This window comes from Neolamprologus brichardi, chromosome 4, assembly GCF_056152115.1.
Source record: "Neolamprologus brichardi isolate AB-2024 chromosome 4, ASM5615211v1, whole genome shotgun sequence".
Classification (NCBI taxonomy): domain Eukaryota; kingdom Metazoa; phylum Chordata; class Actinopteri; order Cichliformes; family Cichlidae; genus Neolamprologus; species Neolamprologus brichardi.
Window position 1 is genome coordinate 21165937 of NC_142107.1, and position 26964 is coordinate 21192900.

General features: G+C 39.4%; 1 protein-coding gene across 2 annotated transcripts; it reads left to right on the plus strand.

Moving 5' to 3' along the window:
• The first annotated feature begins 19438 nt into the window (after window positions 1–19438).
• emc10 (ER membrane protein complex subunit 10) lies at window positions 19439–26604 on the plus strand. Of its 2 annotated transcripts, XM_087840028.1 has the most exons (8): window positions 19439–19562; window positions 19698–19764; window positions 20522–20634; window positions 21292–21405; window positions 23762–23946; window positions 24171–24264; window positions 25110–25207; window positions 26295–26604. In XM_087840028.1, exons 1-7 carry the CDS (start codon window positions 19473–19475, stop codon window positions 25194–25196), a joined length of 750 nt encoding a protein of 249 aa, XP_087696154.1. In that variant the 5' UTR covers window positions 19439–19472; the 3' UTR covers window positions 25197–25207; window positions 26295–26604. The 2 variants fall into 2 exon arrangements, with proteins under 2 accessions (XP_087696154.1, XP_087696153.1); XM_087840027.1 differs by lacking the exon at window positions 25110–25207.
• Window positions 26605–26964: the final 360 nt, after the last annotated feature.

A 26964-nucleotide genomic window follows, 5' to 3' on the forward strand; every position in this document is an offset into this window, starting at 1 on the left:
TACATTAAGCGTGTCTATAACCGTAAGCTATTGCACCAGCAGACATGTCAACCAGAAACTGGGGCTAGCGTGGCCTCCTCTACAGCTAGCATAATGCCAATTGGTGGTAACACAGTCCTGCTTCTCATACTTTGTTAATGCATCCTGGCACCATTTTGCACAGCATCCCTGTCATATCCCTGCAGTCTGGATGAGTGTGTCAGGTGAAACTATAAGCTCATGTTGCTGTGTGTGTTTGTTTGCATGTGTGTAACAGATCCGACGAGTACTTTTTTACTTTTTGGAGTCAGACTTGCTCCAGAGGCAAAATAGCGCGAAGACCAGGACTTAAAAACAGGATCTTTCTCCTGTTACACATTTGTAGTACTTGTGTTATTCATGAGATATAATATTTCTTTAAGATGCCAAAAGTTCATTTGTCAGCAGATGGTGATTCGAGAAATCAGACCGAAGAGAAAACCCCAAAGAGTGCAGATCGTAATCATGCAAAAAAATAACATCTGTGCCTCCTAACGGGCTGCGCAACATAAAACTGTCTCATATGTGTGTCTGCGCTTATATTGAATAAAATAATTCTATCTAAGATAACTTATTGATTAAGATTACTTCCCACTAAGACACAGAATCAACAGCTTAAGGTAAACAGAGGAAAAGGTGTGATGGGATTTTGGTACATGTCCACAAGGGAACTTTTGAATGATACAGGTCAGTCCACTTACTAAATGTGCTTAATGGGCATGCCACTACACTACTGTGACAGACTTTTGACAATTGCTCTGCTACTGACTGTGCAAACTCTCAGCTGGACAAATGCCTCTCATATAACCTGTCTGATGTCAGATTTTAACTACAAACCAATGATTGCTTTTCTGAAAATATGGATTACATTCATATCACACTGAAACAACAACATTAAAACATTTGTTTTGGTGTTTCCAGTCATATCAAGACAATTTGGAAACCCCTCATTTGAACAGCATAGACTTCAAATGTATGCAAATAAAGACCGAGCAACTCAGTGCATCTCAAATACAGTCAAGTGAAAAAAGGACGTTTTTTTCAGGACTTTATGCTTTCTTGTAAAAAAAACAAACTAAAAAAAAAAACTAATTACGCCTTTACTGCTTCCACACGATTAAGCAAGTAAGTAGGAGTAAGCAGCAGCCAGGTGCTGTTAGTCAGAGACAGATGATCAACAGATTAGAAGCTAGCGTGAGCACCTCCAGAAGGAGAAGTTTTCGTGTTTTGTTGGTCTGGAGACACTTATAATACACTTAATACACTACCACAATCATCCTAGGAGTGAATGTCCCATCAAACTGACCCCAAAATAAGACCATTCAAGCGTCAGAGAAACTTCAATAAGCCTAAGAGCTACACCTGAGACATTACAGGTCTGAGTATGGCTGAGTATGGTAAGTATGGCTCGTTTAAAAGAGGAGCCAATAGAAATGTCCTCTCCCGAAAAAAAAAAAGAAAAAGACAATAATAGCACAGCTTAAGTTTGCAAAGTTGCATCTAAACACACCAGAATACTTCTGGAAAAATCTCCTTTGGACAGATGAGAGCAAAGTTTAGATTTACAGCCTCAACACAGCATATCAGTGCAAACACTTGGTGGTGGAAGGCTTGTTTTGCAGCCACAGGACCTGGGCACCGTGCAGTCATTCGTCAAACACAAAGTCATTAAGGTGGGGGAACGTTAAGAGAGCTGTGCATAAATGAAAGCCTGCAAACTTCTGTGAACTAAAGCAATGTTTTAAAGAAGAATAGGCCAAAATTCCTCCACATGAGAGACCGATAAAGTCATACCGAAAATGCTTCTTTTAAGTTATTGATGCTAAAGTTGGTTTTACAAGCTACTGAATCAACGTAACGCCAGTGGGCTACGTTTCCTTAAAGACAGATGTGAGTATGTGGGGTTTGACTTGGCAATGGATGGAAAAAGAGAAGTGCAGGACCCCGCATTTCATAACACTTTACATTTCTTTACAAGTTGACCCCAAAAAGTGGAATTTAGCCATACATTTTTAACAGTTTTAATAAATAAATGTGATTCAGGAAGTAATTAAATCATGAACCTCAGAGCGGAGACTGTTCTTTTTGAATTAGTCAGATTTAACTCAACCAGTCAGGCTGCTTCTGCTCTGGGAGCAGCTCTGCTTCTTACTGAGTGATGTTTTCAGTAACTGAAAGTCCAATCCTCTCCAATTCTTACGCATTTTCCGAACGCTATTCAACAGGGAATCCCTCAATGCCTGTAAAGCACCTTAATCCCAATATAAAAGCAACTCACTCTTTTATTAATATATGCAGTAATCACATGTGGCCAAGCTGCTGCTGTTGCTACACTTTCCTTAAATCGCATGACGGTGTGACCGAAAGTATTTTTGTATTTTTTGTATTTTCCACAATATTCAGATACACACACACACACATATATATATATAAATGCAGTGTATTAGCGGGGGAGAAATAAAAAGAAGATTAATATTAAAGCAGTCTATTTATAAACAGACTGTGTATGAGTATCAATGGTATTATTGGCACTTGGCTGGCATCCACGCTGGGAGCAGAGCATGACTGATGTAGTTTCACCATTTTATGATGAGGATGGAGAGCGAAGCTGTCAACAGAATCTGGGTACGCTTAAGCCTCTGCCCTCCCGATCACTCAATCATTTGCCAAGTTAATTTGACAGTCCTGATGATCTTTACAGCTGCATCACGTACTGAATAGACTGTCTCTCCATGTAGGAGGAGAAGGTAAATGGATAAATCTCGAGTAGCAATTAAATAGTTGCTTGACATGCAGGTAGTAAAGGATGGTGTAAAACATCAAAGAGCAGATGTTCCCGTAATTCGAGTGATTGTCAGAATCAAAAATAATAACTGCACATCGCAGAGCAGCTTTCCATGAAATCAATTTTTGACACAGTTTTAAAATAAAAAACATGCAGTTATGAAGATTTTATTGATCTTTTTCTTCTTTTTTTCTGAACTGTTGATCAAAATCACTGCAAATATAAGAAAAAATATCACTTTGAAACTCAAAAAATCTGTATTGATCAAATGTCCACTCATCTGTAAAATTAAAGCCTCGGGAAGGGAGTTGATCTGCCTGGTAAATAAGAACTCGCAGTTTTAACTGCACTGATACAACCAGGAAATAAACAGGAGCGGTCTTTGCAAATCTGGATGACCTACTTTTTGTTTTCAGCTGCTTAGTTTTAGCTTGTTGGAGGAAAAAAAAAACAATATTTAATATTTTAAGGGATTTTTTTTCATATGAACCTTTAAAAGTTGTGAAAGGTGCTTTGAAGAAGATTTAGATGAAAATGGTTGAACATATGCTCCTCCAGACTGTGTCTAGGTTTGAACCATGTTAATCATTATTGCCCTCCTTTTTTTAAAAAGGTCACAGTTTACATAAAATCTACAATCTGAACAAAGCTTGGTTGAGCAATCTGAAAATATATGCAATAATCTCTGCATTAACTTTAACATTTGCTGCTACTAGCCTCCAGTGTTGGGAAGGTTCCATTACAGAATACAGAATACATGCCCTAAAATGTATTTTGTAACGTATTCCATTACGTTACTCAATGAGAGTAACGTATTCTGAATACTTTGGATTACTTAATATATTATCATGCTGTTTACAACTACATGAATGTACTATTGCTGTGATTTATTACTGTTACTGAAGGTCCGCGGCTCCGAACCGTAGTAAAGGGACCTCTGGCTAATACGGTGGGTTCGTGTCAGCTCATAGCCGAAAACTAGCTTTACTTTGTTGTCTGGGTCAACCTTGCTTGCGAGAGACAGAGAGAGGCGTTGAAAGGCTGCTCCAACGGAACTTATTGTTTTGGAGGAAAACACGAACACAGTGTACAGTCGAGTCTTAATAGCTTACTTACAACTGGGCTCGTCAGGCACTCTTCTTGGCTGCAGTGGTTATTATTATATTTACATGCTTCCAGCTCCCGTTTTTGCTCGATGACAGCTCGTACTTTTCCTTTTTCTCCCTCCCTCGCTCACAGACACATAACGGGCATGGCAGTCCATTCTCCCTGCAGCACGGACTACGCTGCCTATGATGCTACATTCTTTAGAGCTATACCGGTAGCATTCTGCCTATTAGCTTAGCACAACAACAAAAAGGCCTCTCTCACCCAGGAAACACGCAGAGAGAGAGTCGCCCTGTAACCATGGCAACCGCAACGCTGCCGCCTGGAACTACTGTCAAACAAAACCCAAACAGTCCTGACCCGCAACAATATGAAACAGGGAAGTACCGCCGTGTAATCCATTTATTTCAACAAAGTAACTATATTCTAAATACCACCTTTTTAAACGGTAACTGTAACGGAATACAGTTACTCATATTTTGTATTTTAAATACGTAACGGCGGTACATGTATTCCGTTACTCCCCAACACTGCTGGCCTCTCAAATGTTCTTCTGTGATAGTAAACTGAGTGCAAGTGGGACAAAACAAGCAATTTGAAGGCGTCACCTTAGACAGCTAATCAATGGATCGAGGAAAGCGGTGGTATTAGTTGTAGCCTTACACTGTGTACAACAGCAAACCTTCCTCAATCTGTGCTTTGATGAGAGATTTGGTCCCGAGATTGTTGTGCTGTCATCCCTTTAGAGAACCCGTGTGTGATTTATGTGTTGATTTATTACAGCAGAAAGGATGAAATGATATACTTTCTTCCCATTCTTTTCAGTATTTCATCTTGATCTCAAAAGCAAGCTCTGTGCTCTATAGAGACTTTACTATAAAGAAAAAGGTCGCTAATAATGTTTCTCCCACTGAGAGAAGTTGATAAAGCTCCGACGGCGCTGACATCACCGTGTTATTCCATTTATACGCGTTCTGCAACAATCCTGCATTAAGCCCGATCGTGGGCCAACGACCGAGGGATTAGACGCACAAGCTTGTGGAGGGAACACAAGAGACTGGATGGTTGTATATAATACTGACTTTTAATGATGATGATAAGAATTACGGCTTGTTTGAATTGGACCAGTCGTGTCTCTTTCCCCCTGCTTCCTCTTCGCTCCTTGCCACACAAAAGGATGAAGATTTATGGAAGAACAAGAGCGCAGAAAGGGAAGGATTTGGTAATCGGTTTGAAAAATGGGTGTGAAACTGGAGATTAGATTTTATAGCAGTGCTGTAAACTTTCCTGACAATTTCAATGAATTGACATTGTGTGAACAAAGCGTTCATAAGAAAACAATTACTAAATGCAATTCTAATTTAGACATGAGGAATCTGTAAACAAAGGAAGCTTTAAATACCATATTAAGCTGTCATCCTCTTCAGCTTTCCATTTATTTCCTTTTGTCTTGCGGCTCACATCAACACCAGCCTGTGCTCCAAATAGGCTAAGGCCTCTCTCTGATCAAAGAGGAAGCTTTTAGAAAAAGGGCTACATTTCTGGGTGTGTATCCACTGCGCATCACACTGCTTGGGCTGCGCTCTGAGAGGCTTTGTTAATGATATTTCGGGGGATCAGTTAACTTTTCACACTCTTTTTGTAGGACCTCATGGCACAGTTGCTTGACTCTGCATCTGTCTGTAATCCATCAAGCAGCAGTCGCATACCTGCGGGAACTTGATGATAGCCTTGGTATGAAGTAATGCTACACTCGACCCGTTGTGAGACGCGTGGTTCGGGGAGCTGAAGAGCAGGGATCTGACATAATAGACATGGGAATACAGGAAGTTTAACCTTCTGCTAAACAACTGTGAAAACAAGAAGACAGGCTCTGGCACCAGTTTTACACACAGATACGTGATTGGTCCAGCTGTAACTATCACTAAGACAGATCCTTGTTTAGATCAAAAGAATTCAGTTCATCCTTTAGAGAAAGCGGTTTTATTCTTGGACTGTGCTGGAGGAGCATGATTCAGAGCTCAAATTGATCCTTATTTATCTTATACATGGCCTTGGTGTAGCCTCTCACTTCATCCACCCGTGTGAAAAAAGCCATTTTATTTCCTTTATCCTGCTCTTTAAGCCACCTTTTTTCTGAGTGGATACTACTTGTTAACGTAAGATTTGAACAGCTGGTAGTTTGGGCTTCTGTCCTCACAGCCAGATCCATGTGACCATAATAAGGACATCCCCTCGCGCTGAAATCAGATAAAATTTCTTCACTTTAAAAGAAAATAAAAACTGAAAAATAATTTAATGGTTCAAAAAAGTGACATAGTGTCAATAGAGAACAGGCCTGCAGCAGTGCCGTGGCTCGATACTCAAATAAAAAGAAAAAAATGAAACAAACTAAAATTTATTAATCATTTTGGAGTTTTTTTTTGTCATCTATTTATGTTCTTTACTCACAGAAAGTTGTACAAACAGGTTTTAGGCTGGTCCCACAAGATATACTAAATATAAAGACTTGACCCTAAAAAAACACTCTCAGGATAACTAAGCAGCAACTTCCTGGCTGATAAATGAAGCCAGAAGTTGCAGAAGCTGTGGCTCCATGACCACTTGATGCTGGCCTCAAAAGTGAGTCAGTCTCACCTGATTTCTGTATGCATAACTTCACAGCAGAGATAAACATTTTTTAGAGGTTGGTACAAACACATCTTGATCTCTATTCATCTATTCATCCATCTAAATCTTTAGTTTAAAATGTATTAAGTTATTGTGGCGTGGCTGGAACAGGTTGATGCTGACATCAATGTCTTTAGCCACTAGCTTTCTGCTACTTTTCACCTGTTTTCAGTCACTAAACTGCACAGCTCAACAACATTTGCAGTGTCTCTGCCTCTTGGTCTGTATTTAATTTAATTCTGTTCATTATTTGACAAAAACTTGGCTTGATGTGCAGGTTTTTATTAGTGGCATTCTAATGCTCAGCTTATCAAGTATCTATGTCTTTGCAAAGCACTCACTGAAACACTAGCAAGAATTAAATGCAAAAATAGAATTTTCTCTCTCTTTTTAGCTACTGCTGGCTCCAAAAGACCAGGAAGGCAAAGACCATTCTTCAAAACAAAAGTCCTCAAACTGACAGCTGGTCTTCTTAGCTGTTATATCCAGTCTATGAGACTAAAAAAAGCTGGCATCAGCAGACGATTTACACGCACTCATAAGTAGCCGTTGAAAATGCGCAGTAGTGATAGCTGTTTTCGTTTGTCTGAGCAGCATCATACTGTCTAACAGACAAGTCTGCAGAAGTTCTGCTAAAACAACTGGAGTAGGAGCCGAGCAGTTCGATGTGCTCGCTCAAAAAAAGTATGGTTACTCCTACTTAAGACATTCAAGAACTTGATGCAGTGGATGAATGCATTTATCAGTCTACATCTGCCCTTCATATGAATCTAATCTTTTTTTGTTAAGCTGGAGCACGCTCCTTTGTATGCTAACAGGGGAGGGAGTGTTTGGGTGGAGATGGCGTTACTGGTAATTAAAAATTGTGTTGTTATGTCTACGCGTGCAGCAGTGGAGCAGCGCCAGCGAACTGTCACCCTGCACCCTCTAACTATTACCATCAACTCTGGTGCGCAAGGTCTAATTATTCTGTCTCATTCCCACTGGTTCATGAGACATAACAATCCATGATTAACATGAAAACTACGATCCTACTGGGCTCCTTCCACGTGTCTTATATGGGTCAGCTAAGGTCCATCCAAGTGTGTTTCCCCTCCCTCTCTAGAGGCGCCTTTCCTTTTGTGGATCCACAAGACCACGGCCATCGCTTTTACACTTGAGAACTATTCTTGTGGCTGTTTATTGGGATGCGTGCTTCTTCCCGATCACCAAGTCTTCTGAAGCCCCAAGCAGCCTTAACACTGGATGAGTCACATGAGCTGTAACCAGCTGATCGACAGGGGCAGAGGGGCTCCAAAGCTGAGGATGTGTGTGGTAGTTCATGAGCGGGGCAATAATTCGGGATGGGTGGAAACACAAGAACAAGAGGAGACTGGGTGACGGCTGTAATGTGGTGTTAGGAACATAATATGTGTGATGTCAGGACGCTGGCCTGGAGACACATTGGATGCAGGGATGGAATTACTGCTTGATGGGAGAATAAAAAGGGAAAGGGTATAAGGTACACTAAAGGGGACAGATTTCAGTGCATCAAATGCATTTTATGATGCATCAACGCTGACGTGCATTTCTAAATACGGACTTCTGCAGACGCATGTCGCTTTCAGCAAAACGCCTTTTTTGGTCTGATCCACATGACTTTGAAAGAGCTCAATGAGTAAAACAGATATCGGAATTATATATCTGAGAAAATGGGAGTTCTGACTTTTACATAACAGCAGTGATATGGTGAACTTCATGCAGATTGGCGAATGGGGAGATTGATGCCAGCAGAGGAGACAGTGTAATAGAATGAGGGAGGCAATCAGGGTCAGATAGATAAGGTGTCTGAGGTGCAGAGATACGACGGCAAGGTAGTTACACCTGACTTGACAGAGGTCCCTCTAACAAATCATTCCCCTCATCTCTCCGCTTTTATCTGTTACCTCTTTCTTCCCCCGTGCCCTCCTTCACTCCTTCCCTCATGCATGCTCTCGTTTCTCCCGCTTCGAGCTGCGAGATGATTTACAGTTTGAGGTTGTTGCTGACAAAGGCGGCGGAGCATATTTCAGACCCAGTGACTGATAGAAACATTACAGCATACACTACATCACAGTGCTGTGGTGATGTTTCAGCGCTGAGATTACCAAATGTTATGCCACATGCATGGGAAGATTATCCTGCTCTGCTGGAACCACATACATCCAGTTTATGGTGCAATGAAAGGGCTTATTATCAGTAATAAAAGAAGGAATTTACTGCTATTTACAGCCTCTGTTTTTCTTTTAATTAAATAACTTCAGTGTATATAAAATGTATGGAGTTTTGCATAATTATATGACACTGGATTTAGTGTAAAAACAAGGCGTATGCACTCTGTCTCTGTAATAAAACATAGTCACTTAAGATAATTGCAAATGACGTGCATTTTCATCAGTTATAACTACGAAACTCACATCAGACGTCTCTATAAGTTTGCCAACTTTTACCGTCTTGCTTTCTTCAGCTAAATTAAACGTCATGTATACAAAACACTTTTCCTATAAGAAAATACAAGTTCAAGCAGTAAAAAGAATAGATTTTTTTTAATTTATTCATAACTTTGGATCGTTTATTTTTGATTACCAACATTTAGGCAAAAAAAACCTAAGTGCATTTAACTCTGAAAGTATTTTAAATATTTGTTAATGTAATGCTTTATTTATTAAAACAGCTGGTTTAGCTTTCATTGAACTCAGTTGCAGTTTCGCACTATACCTCAGAACAGTTGTTTGGGAAAGAGAAAGCAGCACAGTGATACCAAATAAAGGCATGCACCTATAAACCTAACACTCATGCCACAGATTATTAAACAGCTTTAATTTGCATGCCCACTAATAAATTGTAGTCTATATTAGGTCATTCATTACCAACGACTTTATAAAACTCCTGATTTATTGTGATTGAAAAGATAATTTTATAAAGAATGAACACTAAGGGTTAAAATTAGTTAGAAGTGCCTTGATTTTTCTCCTCCCACACATCTGCACCTTGCACAGACTCACTAGCTGTTTTTTTCTGGTCTAATCTCACAGGATGGAGCAGCTTACCTGGGTTCTGGGGCTCAGGCATGACTGTGTCTGTTTACAGCGATTCCTCTGAAAGCGTCTTCGTCCCTGCTTGGCAGTGGCTCTGCCTGCATTTCCAACTCTTCCATCCCTTTTTATGACCTCCGCCACCCCCACCCATACCACCACTACCACCGCCTTATCCCCCTCATGCCTACCCAACACTTTTACTTTGTACCACTGCCATGCCCCCCCCTTAACAAGCAGAACAAGGAAGGAGGAAGAGAGTGACAGAGATGTTGTCACATGAAACCTTAGTGGTAGCTGCAGAGCCCTGAGGAGGCACTGAGACACCATGAGGGGTAAAAGTGGTTCAGAGCCATAAAGAATTCCAACCCATGGGAAAACCTGCCAGCTGATTAACTCATTAGGCCCTGTAGGCAGAACATTAATAAACTTACTGATGCTAATGAGCTCTGACTGACAATTTGACTGAGGGATGCCGCAGTGGCAAAACTCCACAGATGTTTTGTGTTATTAGAGGGGAGGATAATATGTTTTGCCACTTTGATGAGGGTTAGGAGGTTTAAAAAATGAAGAGTGAATCTTTTCCTTTTTTCCATGCCCTAAATCTATAATTAAGCATAGCTTTAGCTTGGGAAGGCCACAAAGTCAAGCTCAGCTGCAGTGCCAGCAGATCAGACGATCTCAGTCCCTGGCCACATCAGCTGATGGCTCAAAGGAAACGTCTCTACACTTCCAATTGACAAATAGGGCATGCTTTTTAAGATGCTTTAGCTCGCTGACAGATGCTGCACATCTGCAACCCCCTTTGCAACCCGTAGGTCCTCACTTCCTCCCGTATCAGACTTAATCAGTGTTATATCTCTCAGTGATGCCTGCTCTTTTCTGTCTTCTTGCAGCTCTGCCTGCCTCCAGCTCTCCATGTATGCACATGGAAGGGTTGTGGGAGAACTATGTCACCATGTATAAATCACTGCAAATGCAAGTATCCGCCCTGCTTTCACTAACGGTCTTGAAATTAAGGCTTCTGTGACTCTAATCTTTTTCACTAGCCAGCACCTGCCTCACTTTATTCCGTAGCACAACAGACCGATCATGTAGAATTAACTTGTTATATAATGCATGTTTACCACAAATATATGTTATGCTGTAGTGAATACCCATTTAGCATTGCTTAGCTACAAAATAAGGAGTATTTGGCGATTCTTTCTACTCCTAATGGGCTGTGTTGTTCCATTAACATGTAGGTTGTGTTGAAAAATTATTGTAAGAGGTGTTCCAGTATTTTTCTGTGTCATGAAAAAGGGTCTAAACTATATATCAATAACCCTGCGGAGGGTGTTGCTCTTCTGAAAAGCCTACCCTAAGGTTCTTCTCCCCCTCTTCCACCCAGTGATTTTTTCACTGTCCCCAGCTGACAAGAAAGCGAGAGGGGGAAGGAAATCAAAAATGAGAGCAAAACAGCGGCAGCCGTGCGTTCCTATAGGCAATGACAATCCCATTTGTTCTTTTGTAGGCATAGCTGTCAACTAGCTGTACTTTGGGAGAGAGGAAAGCTTCATGCAGGGATTTACGGAGCAAGGTCAGAGTAGAGAGAGGTCACCTTATGAGTTCCTGAACTATGTATGCTCACGCTAGGATTTGTTCTTCACATGTGTGACATATGACGTAATCAATATATTTACCAAAAAAAAAGAAAGGATTTAAATGACAGAAAAAGGACAGTAAGCTCTTACTGTAGACCAAATTACAAACATCAGTGTTAAATTATGCATTTAATAAGCCTTTCACTTTCCATTTCTTCATCCATATGCAGTTCTCTTTTTTTCCTCATTTTTTTGCTTTCGAAATTACTCAGGCAGCCCTAACCTTGCATAATAATACGTATTCTTTGAGACTTTAATTTTGGAGAGAGAACTTAAGCCAGAAAGAGAGGCAGAGATTGAAGAACAGCTATTTAAGGTAAGTGCAACTTAAGATTCATATGTTCAAGGAGAACAAAATACCCCAGAGGAAGATTATGGAGAGCTGTTTGAATAGGACATAAAAGGTCCTTGAGTCTGTTAGACTTACTGTATATCATAACTTTACATTACTTTACTTTAAAGCTGAATTATCTTCAATAAATCTTTTTTTACGCATTCACAGGTCATCAGTTGCAATTTATAATGTGACTAAACTCTCTGAATGAGCTGAAATTATTCATATATTGTGGATTCAAAGTGGCTATAGAAGACTTACTATAGGTGTCCTAAATGATCCACTGATTCCCTGCAGAGGATGACACCACAGTTATTTAACGCTTGCATTAGTTAAGCCTCACTGAAAAACACTTAATGCCAGCTGAAGCAGGTCCCCTCCATTCTCACAGCAGCTTTCCCAAGACAGCGTCATAGCACTATATAGAGGTTAAAGCTTTTAATGGATGTCGTTTAGCAATAATTTAAAAAGGAATCTGTTAAGTAAATATATTTTATTGTGTTTGAGAAACTACATTCAGGGTGATATGAGAGTATTTTATGGAAAATGGCAGTAAAAAGACAGAAAATGGTCAGATGAGTATATCTCACCAATAAACAAAGGAGTCTCTAAATGTCTCATCCTGGTGTGTCAAATTCTGTCAGATGCATGTAGTGTCCGCATAGGTTGAGTCGACAGCCACAACAAGTTTTCTTTTTAATATTGTAGGGTCTTTACCTTATAAAGCACCTTGATGCAACTGTTGTGATGAATTGGTGCTATATAAATAAAACTGAACTGAAAAACTGAACATGTGGTTGGATTTATCGTCTGGGCGACAGGTGCAGAGATTGCTCAGATGAAGATAAAAAAGCATAAAATTTGCCATCCACGACATCATACGAAACATTTTCAGAGGTGGAGCCAATGCAGTCTTAATTGCTTAGTAATGGTCGCTAAGCAACTTGTTTTCCAAACCAACTGGGAAATAGGAGGCCTACATACAAATTTCGCTAATCAATAGCACTGAAGTTTCTAGCAACCAAATAAATTCAGTGGCTCCACTACTTAAAATTACTAATATGCTTTGGAAAATATTTGTGTTAAGGGTTTATCACTATGTTGGCAGTTCGGGCTCTATTTTGCACAAAGACTACAGGAGGATATCCTGATATGAGTTAAAACACCATCTTCCCAACAATAGTCCTACATATTTTAAATGTTATGTTTATTATGCAGACCTATGACACGTTTCCTTGATTTTTATTAAACAGAGGCAAACTTTGAAATAATAAGGTGTATGTACAAGTACTTCCGGTGAGCCACAGGTTCAGGGTCACTACTCTAAATCTTCAGTTTCTAGTAGATTTTTTCTTCTCTTGAATCTGTATAGTGCCAATAAGGTACAGTGCCCTGTCTATGGGCACAAGAAGCACCACCCAACTACTATTTTTAAGAGGTGGAACCAATTAGAAAAGCAGGATGATCTTAAAAGGAGCTAAAATAACTCCTTTCAGTAAATTAGTGAACCAAGGGTTTGCATCAAAGCCTAATATCAGATAAATAAGGATTATTCTGAACTGTAACTCAATCAAGTACAAAAATGTGGAGTTGTTAATGAGCCCCCTTTAAGGGTGCACAGTGTGACGCCATAAGCTTGTACTCTATAAGCATCCATAGCAGTGAGTGACAGCACAGACACCAAAGGAAAACCTTATGCATAACTGTCAGATGCCAGTGGCTTTGACAAAACAGCAGTATTTGAAAACAAGCTAGTTATTTCACCTGTACAGATAACGCAGCTTATAAATAAACGTCTGAAAGCAAAAATCTGAAAAGCTTAGATTGACTAGTCTCGCTTAGAAGGAATACCCTCGACCTGCCGCTGGGCTCCAAGCAAGCACGTTTTGAACAGGCTGTGCAACAGTGATGCAAAATCTGAGACACCATTTTTCAATATTTTAGTAAACAGCTAGGCCTAGACCTGATTTGACTCAGGTCTATGGAAACCTGAGAAAGTTTCTACTAAGTATCATCAACCTGTTTACTCTGATGCCGTGTCCCATCAAAATGTATTTTACAATAGATCAGATTTCTGCAGTGGGGATGGACATACTTATAATCTACTCATAGAAAACTACCTCACAACTTTGCAATCTTTGTAGAGTTATACCAGAAAAATATACTGCTCGGGTCCACTGCATTACACCAGCGTGCTTTTGGCCACAGCAGGTACCTGCTTTCAGGTAATAGTATGTGTGCAGCACACACTGCCAGAAACCAAACCTAGACATCCAGTGGACAGAAACATGTCTGCACATGCCACTGATGATGTTGCTTTATATGGGATGTGTAAGCTGTTTCTAATACGTTCACACTTATGGTACACTGAAAAAAAGGGATTGGCCAGCTCTTGGATATAGTGTAGAAACTACATGAAATGCAGAGAGTAGTGATGTGCGGATCGATCCTGAAATATCGATTCCTCCGATACCAATCATTTATGTTCTAGAATCGATTCTCACATTAAAATATCGATATTTTAGTAATTTAGGGTAAATTTGTAGTTTATCATTAACAGGAACACAGTGGAAAGAAACGATAACATTCGGATTGTCTACATTCAAAGGAACTACTTCCTCTTCCAGAAAGAGAAATAAGAGTAATATTAAAACTAAGTAGCTGCCGCCATTGTTGGAAACTGGAATTGGCAATATGGTTTTTCAATTTTGTTGTCCGGGTGAAAAATCGGGAGAAATTTGGGAGAATGGTGGCTCCGGGAGATTTTCGGGAGGGGCACTGAAATTCGGGATTCTCCTGGAAAAATCAGGAGGGTTGGCATGTATGATTGTGGCAACATCACTAACCTTGTCAAACACCTCAGAGTAAATCATATCACAGAATATGACGAGATTATGTTGAGGCAAACTGAAGAGGAGGACAGGGACAGGGACCGGTGCTGTTAGGGCGAGACAGACGTCTCTCACGGAGTCCTTTAATGCTGCAGGCAGGCAAGGTGTTCAAATAGCGCACAACTTCAGTTTTTTTTATTTCTATATGATAACTCTGCATTATTAAGTGATAAAAACAAGTAATCTGATGTTCTGTAATCATTATGACGCTATAATTTGAGATACAATAAATAAAATGAGTTTTTGTACAAAGTATCGTATCGGATCAGTATCGTCGATACCACCCTGAATATTACTTGGTATCGGATCGGAAAGGAAATCAGTGGTATCGCACATCACTAGCAGAGAGGCTAGATTAAATTGTTCATATCATGTTTGAGCGAAGTAAGTCAATAATATAGCAATGTTTAATCCCTCGACACTGCACGGGATTTCAGTCTTGCGCGCTTTGGATCGTGGTTTCAGGAAGGCGTCCATCTCAGTCAAGTCGAGCAGCCGCCTCTGCTTTTTTTGGTATACCGAAAAAAGTAAATTGGGTGGATGTTACATTAAAAAAGTAATTATTTTCATTCATTTCATGTTTCTATGAACGTAATGAAATGAGGATCTGTACAAAATTCAACGACTTAATTTGTTCTTGTTGAGATGACATGATACAATCTAGTAAGAGTGGTTAGTTGCTGAACTCGTGAAATTCACAAGATCGCAGGAGATGTCAAAATCATATAAGAGGCACACAACTACACACACACCATGTGTATGCTATTGCTATTTATTGTGGTTTAACCTGTCAAGGACAAAAACAAAAAAATTCTGCATCAAGCCTTGAAATCATAGCTTTCCTGGATTGGTGGTTAGTGCTGTTGCTTCACAGTAAGAAGGTCCTGGGTTCAAATCCACAATCTGGCTAGTTTGTAGTGGTTTCTTTCTGGGTATTCTGGTTTCCTCCCACAGTTAAAAGTCATGCAGTTATTAGAGTTAGGTTAATTGGTGATTCTAAATTACCCGAGAATGTGAGTGCAAATTGTTGTTTGTCTCTATGTGATAGACTGGTGAGCTGTCCAGGGTGTACCCTGCCTCATAACCTATCACTTCAGGGTTATGCCCCAGCCCCCCTGCAACCAGGATAAAGATAGGAAGATGGTAGTTGTTGTAGATCCATTCAATTTTTATGGTAACCAGACTCTAGACTTTGTTGAACATTATGTAACATGAAGACAACATGTAGTATTTAAGTGACCAAGTAGTACTGGAGTAAAAGTTATTGAATAGTGTTGAAATAAAATGACAAAATTGTGAAGGATTAAAATATTACATGAGCTCAACTTACTTCATCTAAACATGTTTCAATCACATTTTATGAACACAAATGCACGGGTTTACTGAATATGAAAACATTGTGTTGATTTAACTCAGTTGTTTTAAGTTTCTGCCAAAGCAAAACATTTGTGTGCAGCCAATATCCACTATTGAATCAAGTAAATCCAACATGACCTTTTTTCAGTGTAGATTTAGCAGTGTTCATAGGTTTTAAACTGCTGTAGATTGCTGTAATATGTTTAATTTGCTATGTAGCCATGGGATGGATGGATGGTTGCATAAAATTCAGTTCTTTACCCTAGAATATTAGAATGAAAACCCCAACAATCAGTTGACTCTCTATGAGAAACACTTGGCAACAGTGGGAACGAAAAACTTCCTCTTAGAACAAAGAGCCTCAGGAAGAACCAGCATAAAGGAAAATCTCACATGATCCTCGTGGTGTAACTCTACATGGAAGTCATACCTGCGCTGCACCACCCCGATGTAGGATCAGCTTGACAGCCTGTAAAAAATTGTCTAGCGCAGCCACGCTCAGTAGACGGAGGAAAGAGGGAAACAATTCAATTTTAATTTCTATAATTATCTGATTTGTCTGATCAGTTGTAAACACTGCAGTGTGAAAAATTTATTCACAAAGACTGCACTGCTGAGGCTTGGGAGAAAATGTTTTCTTTAGTGAAACTGTGGTAACATATTTACAACTTCTGATGTTTTTTTTCTTTTGTCTCACATCTTGTTCGCTTTCTCTCTCATTTGTCACCCTGCTCCATTTTTAACAGCCCGGAGGCAGACAGGACATGACAGTGTCTTCCTTCAAAGTGAAAGTCCTGTTGTCATTTCATATACATGCTTTCATATTTGACTAAGAATAGTAAGGTGACACCGTTGTTTAAGGTTGTGACAGAGAGTAATGGGCTCTCCCACTGGGGGGTGGGGGGGGGGGGGGGGGAATACTGTATAGGGCTGCATGGTTCAAAGGCAAAGCCGGGGGGGAATCACATGCCACAGTCACCATATGTTCCATACTGAGCTCTGCCTCCTTTAAGCTGAAGACGAAGCCCAGAGAGACAGACCGTTTCCATCAACAGAAATGTAAAAGCAGTATGTGCACATCTATAATTTATGATCAAATAACCGGTTTGAATACATCATAAATACAGTTCATACAATATATTAATATATTCATGTCGGCAGATAAGATGTGGAAGGAATTTGTGTGTAAATGAAAGCAGGTTTCGAGCAAACTTTTAAGCAGATGCACACAACTGTTTTGGGACAGAAGGAAAATATCAATTTTGTAAATGTAGTAATTATTTAGCCATTTTTGCACATTATTTCTTTCAGCTTAATTGTAACTCTTATAAATGTCTGGAATAATAAAGGAATAGGCTTTTTTTAAACAAAAAAAAAAAAAAAGAGTTGTGTTTCAAAGAGTTATATGAATAAATAAATAAGTTAAGATAAGTTGGATGTCCAAAAGTAACTTTGACTTCTTGATATTCTAAACTTTAATGGATTAACGCTGAATTCAAAAGTCCTTTTCAGCACTTTGATGCTGAAATGTGAAGTTTAAAATGATTGATGCCTTTCACTTGTATCCACAGAGGGTTTATTGCATGTCAGCAGAACTCTTCAGCCAAGAATAAGCATTGAGAAATAAATCGCATCAATCACATTTGGCAGAAACGTGTAGCTGTTTTCTCTTCTCTCTGGTTTGATACTTTTATATTTGGCGGGTACCTCTAATCAGTCAAGTCACAGCTACGGTGCTTCTTGTACCTGACCCTTGGATTGTCCAACAGCATTTCAGCACCTTCAAGCCTAGTTAAATTAGCAGCTTGGATCCAGTGCTCACAGGCACAGAAAAGAGCAGCAACGATCCATAAATTCTGACTTGGAGGTGCCACATTTTGCAGCCTTTACTCACTGAGCCTATTGAGCTGAAGGAACGCTGCTATGTGCTAACAAACTGAGGCAGGACCTCTGAGTTTATAGAGCACTGACAGAAAGCTGAGCCCTTCATAAAAGTCCCATTCAAAATTAAATCTAAAAAAATGATTAAAATACTTCTAAATCTTATCATATGCAGGCAGCTCTAAATCTAGATGTCCAAACACCACCAAGAAAACCCTAGGATTTAACTTCATTCTGGGGAAAGAAGTGTGCATTCCTCCACCGAAAAAAAGAAAATCAATATGTGCATATTTTAAGTATTCATGTAGCCCCCTCCCTGTATTTGGTTTCTTTTAATTTAGCAGGAGCACAAGGGAAATAATTTGAAATGAGAGAAACACTCCTAAACAGAAACACTGTAACTGAATTGTCAGGCACTCAAACCCCTACATCAGAGGGCTACACTTAATCCATAAGCTTCCCGGGCACTGGGCAAAGTATACTACCAACTTTAATAATATTGAGAAGGTACTGGAGCCAGACTTAAGTCTTCAAATAGCCACTGCAATCCTCATTTCCAGTTTTTTTGGTGAGTTCTAATTGCAGTCACAGTTTTGCAAAGATTAAAAAAAAGTCTAGCAGGGAAAAGAAATCTGATCATAAGAGGTCACTTGAGACACATTCCAGTGCCAGATGTGAACTGCTGCCAGTTATGACTTGATGTAAAACCCTGATCTAGCTCTTTAGATTAGTGCAGGAGCGGATCTAAAGAGCTTTATTTGTTTCATCAAAGACTTACCCGTTAGCAGGGCATTTACCTAAATAAAACTCTGGCTGAGGTAGAGCATGAAATGCTGACTAAAAGATGTAACACATGAATTACCCCTTAAATATTTATTATTCAGCTGATAAAAATTGCACTTTTCAGGGCATTTCTGTGGAAGTAATGGGGGTGAGAGGAAGGTCGAGGCAGTGTTTTATGATCTGTTAGCAGCCTCTGCTGGCGTTGGATGTGTCAGTACATGTTAATCTCACTCACAAGAGATCTCTATTATGTTTGTTTCAGGATTTCTGTTTTGGAATGCAAAGGAGAGTAAATTGGCATGTTTGGCATATTGTGACAGATATTAAATGTATATAAAATTGTTATTCCAAAACTAATTATACCCTAAATAATGTCAGAAGTATACTCTGACATTAAATTAATATCTTAATTTAAATATAAAAGATATTTGGGGGTTGTTGGCTCATCTCTAAAGTAAATTTTCCATCTCTCTTATTGCTGACACATAACAAGGCATCACCAGAAATACAGACAGATTATTAGAAGCATTCTGTCAACAGTGTGTGTGTGTGTGTGTGTGTGTGTGTGTGTGTGTGTGTGTGTGTGTGTGTGTGTGTGTGTGTGTGCAAACTGTTAGTGTGCAAGCAATGACGTTACCTACATGTAGAGTACATGAAGGTCTCCAATCATTATTAGGAATGATGCAGACAACGTAGGATTACTTGATAAAGATTAATTGATGGTAAGTAATCAAGCTGTCTAACAGCTTAAAGAAATAGGAAAAAAAACACTTGCATGTGATTAAATTTTGTGTTGTTTGTTAACCCTTCGTTTGAAATCGTAATTACTTTTTGAAAAAGAAAAGAAATGAAAAGAAAAGGAGCTTTGTCAAAAGCTTTTGTTATGAAAATCGCCGGAAGTTAATGTGTTATGCCACTTGAGGCGTTCTTCCGGTGTCTGTTTCTGTCAAAATGGCTCGTGTGGTACAATCTAAGGTTGCTGTTGTTTCCACTGTTTTCTTCGTATGTTTACATTTTGCATGTTGTAATAACGGAAGAAGGGTAAGTGTGAAGTGTTATAACATAGACGACATCAATTTAAATGCAGTGAAGTGGATGCTGTACTTGTTAGCTATTTAGCATTAGCTGTGTATGACCGACTGAAAGGCTAGCGGTGGATTTCATGTTCATTCTCAGGTTGGTGATGCCTTGGAGACTGAGTTCAGTGGTTTCTCTGTGCCTCTTGAACACTCATTTGAAGTTGGTGAGAAACATTTATAATTATTTTCTTACTGTAACGTTGTATGATACGACATTGATTATGTTGGTAAGCTAACTAAGCTTAACGCAACAAGAAAATGGTCATGGTAAACGCCAGACTCCATTTAAAAATGTGCCTGTTTAATATGTTTTTGCATTTATTAATGAATGTACCTGATTTGCTACAAATGTACATTTTTTTCAGAATTGGCTTTTTGCGTTTATAACAACCTATGAACGCCTACACTTCACACCTACAGGAGCTTTAATGACATCCTATTCTAAATCCATTGGCATTAATATGGAGTTGGTTCCCCTGTTAGCAGCTATAACAGTCTCCATTCTTCTCGGAAGGCTTTCTACGACATTTCTGTCTGTTTAAAATTAAATTATTCTGAATAATGCGTGCATCTGGGATAAAGTCAGCTGTAACAATACAAACAGTTAAAAGTCATTTCACAGGCCAGAATTAAACACCCTTTGAAATCATAGCATTTGGATGGGTAAATTCAGTATTTATTATACTCTCAAAATGCAAAATCGAAACATGCTGTCAATAAAATAAAAAAAACAAAACAGGAAGTTACAGTTTATCCCTTCATTTAACAATAATAAAACACTCTGCTTTGATGACAGACTTCTGCCTTCATTTTATGGTTAACTATGTAGAGGTACAATGTGTTGGTTCTTTTTTTTACCCAGATTTTTAAGAATTAAAATAAATAATAATTAAATAATAATTTTTTATTTTTTTTTTTCAGATGATGTAGCAAAGTTTCAAGTGCGTGGAGCTCTGCTGTTAAAGCCTGGAAGAGAGCCGAGTGTCTCACTAAGTCAGAACCCGCTGTCAGATGAGGACAGGACCAAATTGAAGGTAAACGATGTTAACCATTGATTTAGTGATGTTTTCTACACATTTCCAAGATGGCCCAGTGATGGAGAGATTTCCCCTGTTTCAAATAAATATTTAGTTGGGGTTTTTTTGTTTTGTTTTTTGGGTGCCGGGGGGTGGGGGGGGGCATCCATGACCAGGACATAAAAACTGTATTTAAATAGCTAGGGCTATTTCTACTCTTGCCGTGCACTGCAAGTACTTGTCTGTACTTGCAGTGCACACTGCAGTCACCTATTCTCATGCTCACTCATGCATTCTGTTAGCTTCAGACATTTTTTACCTGTCACTTAATCACATATGCATCGAGGCAATTTGGGGTTCAGCATTTTTCCTGAAGAGCTGTAAATCAAATAAGCAGTCTTCAGATAAGTAGACAGCCTTCTTCTTGAGCCACCACCTCCTCATCTGTAGAATTACCTGTGACTGAAAGTCACCCAAAATTTTGGTACCAACGTGGGTAACATCACTCACTTGTTCCACTGGTGTAGTAAAGTAAAACGATAGGTGAACTTTCCTAGATTTATACTACATTAACCATAGTATCAGTTCAGGATGTGTTAATGTATCCTCCTTATAATGTTTCTGTATGAACATGCATTTCTAAATTACTTGTTTTTAACTTGGCTATCCCCATAGGAAGTGGCTGCAGTGGACGGTCTGTACAGGATCAGAGTGCCTCGTGTTTTCCTGCAGGCTGACAGACAGACAGAGCGGCAGATGGAAGGCTACCTCACAGCATTCGTCAGAGCTGTATGTATTTCCCTCAAATTCTCCAGAAATTACAGATAAGATTAAAAAACAAAACATCCTGTAAAATTGAGCACGTTTATTGACGGCTTTTGAGGGTAGTTTTCACTGCATGGTTAAACTTAGCTTTTAGATGGAGACAGGAAAAAGGTAATGGCTTGGAGAAAAGTGAGTAAAATCATAGGATGTAATGATAGGTTCTTAAAATATATTACTGTAACTTGATTCCAGCTCCTATTTCTCCTCCTTCTTTTGGCTGTTATTGGCAAATGTTCATGGGTGTTTAAAGCAAATTAATTCACATGATTATTGTGAGGCAAATTTTGCTTTACTCAAGAATCATGAAAATTACTCTACACCGGCTCACCACAAAATATAGAAACTTTTTTGCTAATACAAAATTATATTAAACATTTTCTTCCAGCTATGAAAGAGCAACTTTGAGCAAACATTTTGGCTCTGAATGAGGTTTTTTATGATGTGTACAGTCTAGTTGTTGCTTTTTTTGCTCTCCTATGCTGGAAAAAATACAGTTGGTGTAGAAATGTTATGTTTTTCCACAAAGGATAGAACAGAATATTTATACACTTATGTTATACATATTCTAATGTGAGTTCCTCGACCAATTTGACTTGATAAACTCTTCATGGTGGCCTTATCAAAGGCAGTAAAGTTAATGGAAGTTAACTTACTTGTGTTAAAGAACAAATTTCTCACAGCAGGAGGTCGGCTGTTGGAAGAAAAGAATTGAAATAAAATAAGATGAACCGACACAAGGAGTGGGCGAAGTAGCTTCAAAGTTATATCATCGTATTTCAAGGAATTATTGATGATTGCAGCGGGCAGCATTTATTAGTGCAAACAAAATAAATGAATAGACTACCTAATTCCAAGTTTGAAGTTGTCAGCAGCAGCAATATAATACTACAGTAATGGCACAGCAAGCACAAAAGTCACCTGGTTAGTGTTTTAAGTATAACAAAACTACTTAAAACTTTAGTTTAACAGTAATTAGAGTAACTTAGCCTTATATGTTTTCATTAAACAAGTTTATTGTTTCCATCTTTAGCTATTTTTTACATTTTGCAAAGTATAGCACATGTTGGAGGTCTGACTTCTTGTAGCCAAACTACTATTTGCATACCATTGAAGTAGCCTCTTTTATAATTGCCACTAGAGCAGGGCGATATGATCAAAAATATTTATCACGATATACATTTGAAAATTTGCGATAACGATATAACTGACGATATAATTGACACTAGACAAAATACTTTACAACTCCTCAACTTTATTAGTGCAAAAAAACCCATCAATGTATTTTCACTTAAACAAGCAGCTGTTTTATATGTGCATTAAAGTTATATAAAAATTATCAGAGCAAATGCTGACAGTTTAACCAAAAGGCATTTCCAGTGGAAATTGGCCGACATATCCTCAGCATAACCATGTATAATATCCACAAAACTTAAAGAGTTTCCCTACGATAGCCGTAATGCTCCAACAATCCATCAAGCAGTGCGGCTTCATAGCTTAGCAAAGTCGTACTGAAACATTTAACAGATTTTCGAGCGCCGTGCACATAAAATCGTTTCGAGGTCAGTAAACACAACCAGAATTCATACATAAGGCACACGGGATTATAAGGGGCTCTGTCGACTTTCAGAAAAATCAAAGGATTGATTTTAAGTGTGCCGTATTTTCCAAACAACACGGTAATAACGACGGCCCGCTAGCATGCTCTACCAAAAATAGTGTTTTGTTGTGTATCTGACGGACGAAAGCTAAACCAGTTCCACACCACTGAAGTTGCATTTTTACAAACCAGTTCTGGTTCATCCGTTTCATTCAACGATCCGCTTTCGCCCTTCTTATTCTCCGTCGCAGCCATGTGCGTATGAAAACAAAGGCACCGCGCATGCGCGTTTCACCCATATTCTATCGCGATATTTCATTTTCTTATCGTTGCCCAACATTATACCGGTATCACCGTGAACGGTATGATATGGCCCAGCCCTAATTGCCACGTATTCATCTGAGGCTGGCGCGCTGCTCTCACTCTTAGACAGGAAAGGTGTGGTTCATGTATACACAGATTATGTGATGTATCATATATGAATGTATGAAGTAGAGTTCCTCTATCAGTGGAAAGGTATTATGATAGTATAATATCGTCGGGTACTTTGTGATCCTGTCAATAGAAATTAAGAAACAAAAACGCATTCACACTTTTAAAATATTTGATCGGTGCTAGTTTTGACCTAAAGCTTCTCAAACGGTGTGTAATTAGTGTAAATTGTAAATATTTCTAAGCAATAAGCTGTTATATATTGTTTTAACATTCTCCTCTGATCCTCAGTGCGCCATGGTTGAGTCCCATCTGAGCGATGTGATCGCGCTCCACACTGACGTCTCCGGGTACCTCATCGGTGTCTCCATAGTGACGTTACCTGGGACCTGCAGGGGCACCGAGGTCGAGGATGAGGTCGACCTTGAGATTTTCAACACCACGCTCAGCATAATGGCTCCAGTCAATGCACCTGGGTCAGTCACGCTGCTTTTACCTGTGATTTTGTCCTTTTCTCCTTTACAGCTTCTTTACAATCTGACATTGTTTCCATCTCTACTTGTGATTGTCTCTGCATAAGTCAAGACCTCCTGTGCAGGTTTTTTCCACATCCTTTGGTTTAGCAGCTCTATGTCAGTTGTCCTGGGGGGCACAAGTCTTTCTATACCTTCCACAACACTAATTGTCACCTTTCTTCCAGACCTGAGACGGCTTTCTTCCTTGAACGGATGGAACAGGAATCTGAGAAGAAAGGGAAGAACCCACAAGAGCAGAAATCTTTCATCGCTAAATATGTAAGTACTTACACAGAAAACTGCTGATAGGCTTGAAGGGCCTAAAGATGTACAGGTAATAAATAAATGAAAATGACTGTTAAGCTCATGTTTTCTGTTCTCAGACGCATCACATCTTTTCAAATACGTCTAGTATGTTTTAATATACACCAGAGACATCAGTGCTCTACTGCACTTTTGCTTCTATTTCATTTGCCAGTATTTATGGCAGAGAAGTGAAAATATCTCCCAAAAAGTCAAAATGGTTCCTGTTGTCCTGTTGAAAGGCTCTTTTCTACCTGCAGTTTGTGTCAAACTACGGGGGAAAAGTTATTTGTCTGTACCTTTTAGGCACAGGTACACTTTTCAGTTTGTTTCTCTTACTCCACTGAAAGCAGCGATGCGAGTCCTCCTCCTTTCCTTCTTTGCAATGCAACTCTGTTAAAGACACTAGTAAAAAGAACTGGACTTGGTGGTCAAATGTAGATGGACAGTGTAATCAAACCCTTAATTCTGGAACAGATAGTGTTTATCTTTATGAGGCATGCGAGTATGCAGACTTGTTTTTCGTCTGATTTGTTTTCATACCAAAAACTGCTCCAGCCAGCTGGTCGCTTGCTAGTCGTCCAATATTAGTTTTCCCACAAAGTGCATAAGAACATAAAAAGTAATCCCTTAAACCCAGTGGTAAGGTGTTGTGTGTCTTCAGACTTTCTTAGCTTCGAGCTGTTTTTCCAGGCACAATCCCGCCCTGTATCCTGTCTTAGTTTGCCTGAGCGCTGTTAAATCTGTCTTGTTTTGCTGTTCTGTGTGTTTCTTGCTGTGTTCACTGATCTGTGTTGACCTGATGCTGTACTGTGTTCCAGTGGTATTTGATTCTGGGTGGTGCAATCTTCCTCATGGTCACCAATTCAGCACAGCCCCCAGCAGGGGGAGGCAGAGAGCAGAGCTGAGTCCCACTGAAGTACAGTTTCCTTACTCGTCCCCTTCTTCAGTTTGTATTTAACCTTTAGTCGGCGTGACTAAATGCAACCCCGTCTCCTTTCTGTGTCCACTCATTCTGTCCTTTCATGGTCTCTTCAGGTCCAATGCCAAATACTTGCAATGGTGCTCCCTTTAGGGGTTGCCACAGTGGATCTTTAGCACCAACCCCCTGCATTTCCTCCTTGACTACATCCGTCAGCCTTCTCTGAGATCTTCCTCTTTTCATCTTCAATATCCAGTGTTCCTCTTCTGCACATGCTCAAACCATCTCAGCCTTGCCTCTCTGACTTTGTCCCTCCTATACTCTTTTCTAATCTTGTTTGTGCGTGTCACTTCCAATGAAAATCTGAACACTTCCAGCTCCACCTTCTGTCTTTTTGTCAGTGTAATTGTCTCCAAACTGTACATCATAGCAGGTCTTAAAACCTTCTCTTTCACTCTTGCTGTTATCCATTCTGCATTTCTCTCGTGCACTGTCTGTGATTTGGCTTGGCCCAGGTATTTAAAGTAATTTTCCTTCCCTATCTCGACTACTTGCATTTTTAACATTCCACCTGCGTTTCTCTCATACATGTGTGATTGGGAGGAAAGGTGAAAATGCCAAAAACATGAATTACAGAGATCAAATTTGTTTTTACTCGTCAGCTGTAAAAGGCTGATTGTGTATTGTCGTCACTACGCTGGGCTGGCAGGCGACATCGACACCCAAGTTTGTGAATGTGATAACTCAGAACAAGGCGACGTAGAATTTTGAAATTCATAGCATATCTACTAGGAGGCTTAGGGATACCACTGGCATCCACCAGTATGTATTATTGGGAGTCTACAGGATAAAGCACCAGTATATCTGAAATTATTATTCTGACTATATTTAGCATGTGTTTGGTGTTTGACCCCTGAGATCGTCCCTCTATAGCCCTGTCACCTACTTGTGCCTTTTCTTCTCTTCTGAAGCTAATCTGGGATGACCAATCAGGAACCACTGATGCTAGATGATCACAGTTGATTTGAATGTTGAAACCAAAAATATTGCAATATTTAGTTGCCCTTTTCTTCTTCTCTTCCAGTGGATGTACATTGTGCCTCTCGTTCTCTTCTTGATGATGTCTGGCGCTCAGGATCAGTCGGGAGCAGGAGCTGGCGGTGGAGCAGGCAACGGCGGTGGCCGATGATCAACAACACAACGATTTTTGTTTTGTTTTTGTTTTTTGTGAACTAAACAATACTTCTCGGGCAGTTTTTCATTGCTGTACATAATGCTGTTAATGGAAGATACATGTCGGTCACACACAACTTACCTCTTGTAGAAGAGATTTAGTGCCCTGCAGATGACTGCGTTTTTAATTCTAATGTGAAAATAAAGTATTTATTACTTGAGTTGTCTTTGTTTTTTTGAGGGAGAGTTACTCAAGCTTATATTATTGCTCCTCTGTTATACTATACTATAGGTCCTCTTTACTCCGATTTGTATTTAGTTGCACTAGTAGTATGCTTCCAAAACTTCAGTCAGTGGAGGTAAAAAAAAAAACTACTGTAGTGAAAGAAAAAATTAAAAATCAATACTTGTGAAAAATTGTGGTGCATTCGCTCGTGTTCAAGAAACCAGTTTGAGGTGATTTGGACTTTGTGACATGTTATCCAGCTTGAGGCAGCCAGGCAAACTGGTCATAGCGGGATAATAATCTGTGGTGTTTAAACAATGCATGGTTTAAAAAAAATGTATATATTCCCCACACC